The following is an 8,485-nucleotide window of genomic DNA, read 5'->3' on the forward strand; positions in this document are numbered from 1 at the left end:
TGATGTTGTTTATGATGATGATGTTTTTGTTGTTGATGATGTTGATGTTTTTGTTGTTGGTGATGTTGTTGATGGTGATGTTGATGATGATGTTGTTTTTGTTGATGATGATGTTGTATATGATGATGTTGTTTTTGCTGTTGATGATGATGATGTTTTTGTTGTTGATGTTTTTGTTGTTGATGATGTTGTTGGTGATGGTGTTGATGTTGGTGATGATGTTGGTGATGTTGATGATGGTGTTGATGATGTTGATGTTGTTGTTTTTGTTGATGATGTTGGTGGTGATGATGATGTTTATGATGATGGTGTTGATGATGTTGATGATCATGTTGTTGATGATGTTGATGATGATGTTGTTTATGATGATCATGTTTTTGTTGTTGATGATGTTTTTGTTGTTGACAATGATGATGTTGTTGACGATGATGATGTTGTTGATGAAGATGATGATGTTGTTGACGATGATGATGTTTTTGTTGATGATGTTGATGATGTTGTTGTTGATGTTTTTGTTGATGATGTTGATGTTGTTGGTGTTGATGATGTTGTTGATGTTGTTGGTGTTGATGATGATGTTGTTTATGATGATGATGATGTTTTGTTGTTGTTGATGTTGATGATGATGTTGTTGTTTATGATGATGTTTTTGTTGTTGTTGATGTTGATGATATTTTTGTTGATGATGATGTTGATGATGTTGATGTTTTTGTTGATGTTGTTGACGATGATGATGTTGTTGATGATGTTGATGATGTTGTGGGACAGAATCCGGTTCATGGTGGTGAGCGAGCCTCCAGAGGAAGAGGAGCAGGAGAGGGAGTGTGAGGACGTCGGGGTGGCCTTCATCAGGATCCCTGAGATCCTGGAGAGACAACAAGACCTGACTGAGACCAGCCTGGAGGGTCTGCACACACACACACACACACACACACAGAGAGACACACACACACACACACACACACACACACACACACACACACACACACACACACACACACACACACACACACACACACACACACACACACACACACACACACACACACACACACACACACACACACACACACAGACAGACAGACAGAGACACACAGACACACATGCACACATACAGAGACACACATGCACATATATAGAGACACACATACAGAGACACACACACACACAGACAGATAGCTCTCAAATGAAGCCATGTGTCCTGCAGTGTTGGACGTGGAGGACAGCAGCCAGGTGGTCGGCAGTCTGACTGTGACTGTGGAGGGACTGGAGGCTCTGCAGGCCATCATGGAGGACCAGGACCTGGAGCAGGACCACGAGCGAACTCTGGTCTGCTCTCTGCTTCCATCAGCATGAGGCAACAACACCGACACTACTGACACTGAAGTCTATTTCCTTCAGATTTGTTATGGAGAAGATATCTACAGACATGTTTTAAGCCTCAGGGAACTCTGAGAACAAATAAAATATCTCAACAACTATGGGATGGATTATCATGACATTCTGTACCATCATTCATGTCCCCCAGAGGATGAATTGCTCATAGAGCAGCGTGGACGTATATTATATTCAGTTCAGTGTCTATATTTCACATTGAAACAGTCTTTTAAACCAGATTCAGCCGGGTTTTTACTGTAAACGTAGACATTTTTAAACCTTTAAATCAACAAATTAACTCTTAAAATGAAGAAGCTCCGGTGAAACGGTTCAGGTTAGCAGCCACCGCGTGGACGTCTATTTATCTCACGTAAAATGATCTATTGTTAAATGTGAAAATGGTTTAAAGTTTGTACACTGCAGTTATTTAACGTGTATTCTTCACACAGAAGGGATCACGTTTACTGTAGCTCAGGTTTATCCCTGATGTTTGCTATTGTGCTCTAATAAAGAGGGTTTCTACACGTTTAACTTCATGAACATGATTGATTCACTCTCTCTGTATGCTTAAGGTGAAGCTACAAGCAGCTGCTGATTAGCTTAGCATAAAGCCTGGGAAACAAAGACACAGGGGAACAGCTAAATTTAAATTTATTAAACTATATTGATCCCTTTAAGGGGGAAATTTGTCTCTGCATTTGACCCATCCCTGTATATAGGGAGCAGTGGGCTGCCAATGACAGGCACCTGGGGAGCCTGGGGCTCACTGTATTGCTCAGGTACACTTCGACACATGACACATCCCAATCGAGGCTCGAACTGTTGACCTTCCGGTTCCCAGACAACCCTCTTAACCCAGTGAGCCATGGTCTCCCTAGCTTAGCATGACGCATAGCATAAAGCCTGGGAACAAGGAGGAATAGCTAGCTTAGCACAAAGACTAGATACAAGCTTAGCATAGAATAATGACTGGAATAAACTATGAACAGCTAGCTTAGCATAGCGTAAAGACTGTAAACAAGAGGAACTGCTAGCTTAATTTAGCATAACTAGAAAAAAGGGAAAAGTCATCATAGCTTAGCATGAAGACATGAAACATTATCGCTAGTATCTGAACCCTGTGTGGTCTGGTTCTGGTTCTGGTTTGGTCTGGTTCTGGTCTGGTGTGGTTCTGGTCTGTGTCCCCATCTCTGCTGCAGTGTCCCGGTTCGTCCACAGAGATGTTCAGCGTGAGGACGTCAGCTGCAGCTGACAGAGAAGAGGAAGAGGAGGCGATGAAGAGGAGCACAAGCATCAGACTCGGTGGATGAAACGGAATCGTCTCTCAGCAGGTAAAATATGATTCTATTTCATCTTTATTTAAAACAAGGAGACTCAATGAATCTTCTTCACGTCTTAGTTTAAATGTTCTCTACTTGCTCTCATATCTCAGTGAAGTGAATATTTAAACATTTAATTCTGTTTGTTGGTGTTTGATCAGGAAAAGAATCAGCAAACTAATAATAGAGATGTTAGTTTTTATGTGTATTCACACTTTATTATTTTAATAAATCATAAACGGTGAGCTGTGTTTTCATCACACGGAGGATATTTAATATGTTCAGTTAATCTGCTGGATGAACTCTGTAGACTTCAGCTGTTCATGACGCTTTGACTGCAGATAAAGATCTGAGAGCACGTAAAGTTACATATATTCATATTAATAATAATAATAAAGATCTGAGAACACATAATGTTTACATATATTCATATTAATAATAATAAAGATTTGAGAGCACGTAAAGTTTACATATATTCATATTAATAATAATAATAAAGATCTGAGAACACATAATGTTTACATATATTCATATTAATAATAATAAAGATCTGAGAACACATAATGTTTACATATATTAATAATAATAAAGATTTGAGAGCACGTAAAGTTTACATATATTCATATTAATAATAATAATAAAGATCTGAGAACACATGTTTACATATATTCATATTTATAATAATAAAGATCTGAGAGCACGTCGGCTGATTTTGTGTTTTATTACATCATTCAAGTTTATTTCAATTTTTGAAGTAACTCAAGTAAAAGGTACAATATTTACCTCCGAGATGTGGTGAAATACTCAAGCACAGTACAAGTATCTTATAATAGTATTCCAGTACTTGAGTAAATGTACTTAGTCAGATAATGAAGGTGAAGATCTTCCTCTGTTTCCTCTGATCAGTCTGTCCGTAGTACTCATCATGTGTGTAGTACTGCAGTACTACAGCAGTACTACAGTAGTACCACCGCAGTACTACAGCAGTATTACAGCAGTACCACCGCAGTATTACAGCAGTACTACCGCAGTACTATGCAGTATTACAGCAGTACCACAGCAGTACTACAGCAGTACTACAGCAGTACCACCGCAGTACTACCGCAGTACCACCGCAGTCCTACCGCAGTATTACCGCAGTACTATGCAGTACTACCGCAGTACTACCGCAGTATTACCGCAGTATTACAGCAGTACTACCGCAGTACTATCGCAGTACTATGCAGTACTATGCAATACAATGAGCAGTATAAGGAGCAGTACAGTGAGCAGTACAATGAGCAGTACTATGCAGTATAAGGAGCAGTACAGTGAGCAGTACAATGAGCAGTACTATGCAGTATAAGGAGCAGTACAATGAGCAGTACTATGAGCAGTACAGTGTGTTGTCCTCCAGCAGCATGAGTGTGGACGAGGACGCCCGCTGGCTGGACTGGGTCACCAAACAGTTTGAGAGCATCGCTGGAGACGACCAGGAGATCGACATCAACGAGTTCAAGACGGCTCTGAACGTCAAAGAGGTCAGAGCGAGTACTGCTGTAATAAATACATTAGAGGACGACAAGTACTACTGTAATGAATACATCAGAGTAGTACAAGTACTAATACAATAAATACATCAAATGATTCATTTGGCCCATAAGTCTGATGTCTGCTTCTTTGAGACATTATTACAAAACATCAATGTTACCGATGTGTACTTTTATGTACTTTATATACACTCACATATTTTAGTCCAGAGGGTCTCAACCTAGGGGTCGGGCCCTTCCAGACAGTCACCAGATAACTCCGAGGGGTCCTGACGCGATTAATGGAAGAGAAGAAGAAGAAAACGAAGCGATTTAATCTTTAATCAGGTTAATATTTTATATATTAATAGTTCCATATAAATAAACGTTAATTCACTATCTGTCCCTGATTGAGCAATCCACTGATGAAAGTATTTTAATATTTATAAATTTGCAAAAAAGTCTCCACACACAATAAAAGGAACTATTTAGACAACTGTGAAAACTTAAATCTCGTGTATCAGAAAGAACTCACGGACACAATAAACTCTGGTTCCTGGTCAAGAAGTGTTGTATTGTGTGTTTTTTTTCTCTGCAGTCGTTCTTCGCCGAGCGTTTCTTCGCTCTGTTCGACTCTGACGGAAGCAGCTCCATCAGTCTGGACGAGCTGCTGAAGGCTCTGAACCTCCTGATCCACGGCAGCGAGACGGACAAGCTGAAGTTCCTGTTCCAGGTCTACGACGTGGATGGTAACGAAAACCACCAGAACACATCAGAGAAATGTGTTCTAAACCTGCATTCTCTCTAGTGTCCACCAGGGGGCGACTCCTCTGGTTGTATAGAAGTCTATGAGAAAATGACTCTACTTCTCTCTTGATTTATTACCTCAGTAAACATTGTAAACATGAGTTTATGGTCTCAATCTCTAGTTTCAAGTCTTCTTCAATACAGCATGATGTTCATTTAGTACATTATGGTCCATTTAGAGTCAAACAGACCATAAAGCAGGGGATGCTTTAGGGCGGGGCTACACGGTGATTGACAGGTCTCTACAAGAGACGTATACTGCGTCTCTACGTCACTCTGCCTCAGTCCAGATATGGTCACTTCCTGTTCACTGGTTGGAGAAAAACCAAGATGGCGATGGACAAATCGCCGAACTTGAGGCTTCAAAACATCGGTCTACAAACCAATGAGAGAGACGTCATGATGACTACGTTCACTTCTTATTTACAGATTCTAAGCTAATACTCACTAGAGCACCACATGTGGATTAAACAAAGTCACTATTTACTCCAGGTTGTTTGATAAAAACTCCGTCACTAAAGAAGTCTCCTCGTTCAGTTAATTATATTGATTTTTTCTCGTAGGCAGCGGTTCGATCGATCCAGACGAGCTGCGGACGGTCCTGAAGTCGTGTCTGCGTGAGAGCGCCATCTCTCTGCCGGAGGAGAAGCTGGATGACTTGACGCTGGCGCTGTTCGAGTCGGCCGACAAAGACAACAGCGGATCGATCACCTTCGAGGAGCTCAAAGCTGAGCTGGAGAACTTCCCAGAGGTGATGGAGAACCTCACCATCAGGTAGGACAACACCAACAGTTACTCCTGTTGTTCGTTAGTCCTGTTGTTCGTTAGTCCTGTTGTTCGTTAGTCCTGTTGTTTGCAACATTTGTTCCTGTTATTTATCCCCCCCCCTCAGCGCTGCTAACTGGCTGAAGCCTCCTGAGGAGGAGCAGAAGAAGCGAGGAGCTCCTCGTTACCTGACGAGAGCTTACTGGCTGAACAACAGCAGGAAGTTGTTCTTCTTGTGTCTCTACTCCTTCCTCAGTCTGCTCCTCTTCATCACGGCCATGATGCAGCACAGACACGGGGGGGGCTGGTTCATGGTGGCTAAAGGCTGTGGACAGTGTCTCAACTTCAACTGTACCTTCATCATGGTAGGAGGGACAGGACGGGAGGAAGGAGACAGAGGAGAGAGGAGACGGGGGGACAGAGGGGAGAGGAGACAGAGGTAGGAGACAGGACTGAGGAGACAGAGGACACAGGACAGAAGAGACAGGACTGAAGAGACAGAGGACAAAGGACTGAGGAGATACATGACAGAGGAGACAGGACTGAGGAGACTGAGGAGACAGGACTGAGGAGACAGGATCGTTTTTTTAAGGAAACCAACAGAAACAGCAGATCAGTAATCAATAATCAGCTCTGAAGAAGAAGTTCAAACCATCGTGTCTCACGTTGTGGTTAGTGTCTCGTCTCTGAAGACGTGTCCTCTGTCCTCTGTCTTGTCCTCTGCCCTGTCCTGTCCTCAGGTGCTGATGCTGCGTCGCTTCCTCACCTGGCTGAGAGCCACCTGGGTGGTGAGGGTCTTTCCTCTGGACCAGAACATCCTGCTGCACCAGATCGTGGGCTACGCCATCCTCTGCTACACACTTGTCCACACCACCGCACACGTCTTCAACTTCGGTAATATATCTATATTATTAATAATATGTAATATGTATATTATATTATTAATAATATACTGTATAATATGTGTGATCCAGTGCAGCTGTCTCAGAGTGGACAGTACCAGCTGTGGGAGTACCTGCTGACCACCAGACCGGGGATCGGGTGGGTGAAGGGTTCAGCCTCTCTGACCGGAGTCGTTCTCCAGCTGGTGATCTGTCTCATGGTCCTCTGCTCCTCCACCTTCGTGAGGCGCAGCGGACACTTTGAGGTGAGGGGGGGGTCCTCAGACCATGTGTCTTCTGTCCTCAGGTGTTCTCCTGGTCTCAGACCATGTGTCCTCTGTCCTCAGGTGTTCTCCTGGTCTCAGACCGTGTGTCCTCTGTCCTCAGGTGTTCTCCTGGTCTCAGACCGTGTGTCTTCTGTCCTCAGGTGTTCTCCTGGTCTCAGACCGTGTGTCTTCTGTCCTCAGGTGTTCTACTGGTCTCACTTGTCCTACGTGTGGGTCTGGTCTCTGCTGATGGTCCACTGTGCCAACTTCTGGAAGTGGTTCGTGGTTCCTGGTCTCCTCTTCCTGCTGGAGAAGATCGTAGGCCTGGCGGTGTCTCGTATGGGAGGTCTTTACGTCGTGGAAGTCAACCTGCTGCCCTCCAAGGTGAGTCACAGAACTGAGTGATGTAACACATTAACACACAATGAATCAATGACAGTGTGTGTGTGTGTGTGTGTGTGTGTGTCTCAGGTGACTCACCTGGTGATCAAACGTCCTCAGTTCTTCCATTTCAAACCTGGAGATTACGTTTACATCAACATCCCGACAATCGCCAAGTACGAGTGGCACCCGTTCACCATCAGCAGTGCTCCGGAGCAGTCAGGTACACACACATACACCCACACACATGTGTGTATATGTGTGTGTGTATATGTGTGCGTGTATATGTGTGCGTGTATATATATCTGTGTGTGTATATATATATGTGTGTATATATATACACATACATATATATATACACACACACATATATATATATGTATATGTATATATATATATATGTGTATATATATACACACATATATATATACACACACAGATATATATACACGCACACATATACACGCATATATATACACACATATATATACACATATATACACATATACTGATGGTCAGCTTTAACACTTGAAGGTTTGACTTCTGGTTAAAGTAGTTTCCTTCGACCTTTGACCTCCAGAGAGTCTGTGGCTTCACATCCGTTCGATGGGTCAGTGGACGAACCGTCTGTACGAGTACTTCAGACAACCAGAGGACCAGGAGGTCAGTCCTAAGAGACTAGCAGCCAGTCTGAGGACCAGGAGACAGAGGATGAAGGACCAGGTCACACACAGACTCACACACACACACACACACACACACTCACACACACACACTCGCACACATGCATACATACATACACTCAAACACACACAGACTCTCACACTCACAGGTTGTGTGTCCTCTTCACAGGAGGACTTGTTCAGCTCCACTAACTGTAACGGAGCCGTAGCCTCTAATGAGAACGACGCCGTCCAGCTGATGATGTACCGTCAGAACGGGTCCTGGTCCGACGTGGTCCCGGTCCCCCCGACATCTGGATCCCAGGACCCGGTGGAGCCTCTTGCAGATGGCCTGGAGCCGGCAGAGAGAGGAGAGGCTCCTCCAATCAGAGACCAGGTCCAGACCAACGACCTCAGTGTTCAGAGATCTCTTCTTCTTCTTTCTGTTTCTAACAATCTGATTTACAAATGCAGGTTTCTGCCAAGTTTGGTGAGAATCACAGATTCTGTAACATCAAG

The 8,485-nt window shown here is 43.4% G+C and overlaps 2 protein-coding genes across 2 annotated transcripts in view; both read left to right on the forward strand.

Moving 5' to 3' along the window:
- LOC116400982 (protein fantom-like) overlaps positions 1 to 3,101 on the forward strand; it is an 8,510-nt gene extending 5,409 nt beyond the window's left edge. Inside the window, exons 7-8 of the mRNA XM_031879118.1 lie at positions 769 to 905; positions 1,208 to 3,101. Of these exons, the coding sequence (XP_031734978.1) occupies positions 769 to 905; positions 1,208 to 1,356 (286 nt within the window). The 3' untranslated portion in view covers positions 1,357 to 3,101. The remainder of the gene's footprint in view (positions 1 to 768; positions 906 to 1,207) is intronic.
- An 835-nt stretch (positions 3,102 to 3,936) lies between these two features.
- Positions 3,937 to 8,474, forward strand: LOC116400986 (NADPH oxidase 5-like; the record flags this gene model as incomplete). Its single annotated transcript, XM_031879128.1, has 10 exons — positions 3,937 to 4,216; positions 4,803 to 4,953; positions 5,575 to 5,785; positions 5,904 to 6,141; positions 6,517 to 6,670; positions 6,751 to 6,923; positions 7,125 to 7,307; positions 7,395 to 7,527; positions 7,885 to 8,027; positions 8,157 to 8,474. Coding segments are annotated over exons 1-10 (1,902 nt in total), but the record flags the coding sequence as incomplete, so codon positions are not given.
- Between the last annotated feature and the right edge of the window lie 11 nt (positions 8,475 to 8,485).

Source organism: Anarrhichthys ocellatus, unplaced genomic scaffold (genome assembly GCF_004355925.1).
Source record: "Anarrhichthys ocellatus isolate YVR2014 unplaced genomic scaffold, GSC_Weel_1.0 scaffold229, whole genome shotgun sequence".
Lineage (NCBI taxonomy): Eukaryota > Metazoa > Chordata > Actinopteri > Perciformes > Anarhichadidae > Anarrhichthys > Anarrhichthys ocellatus.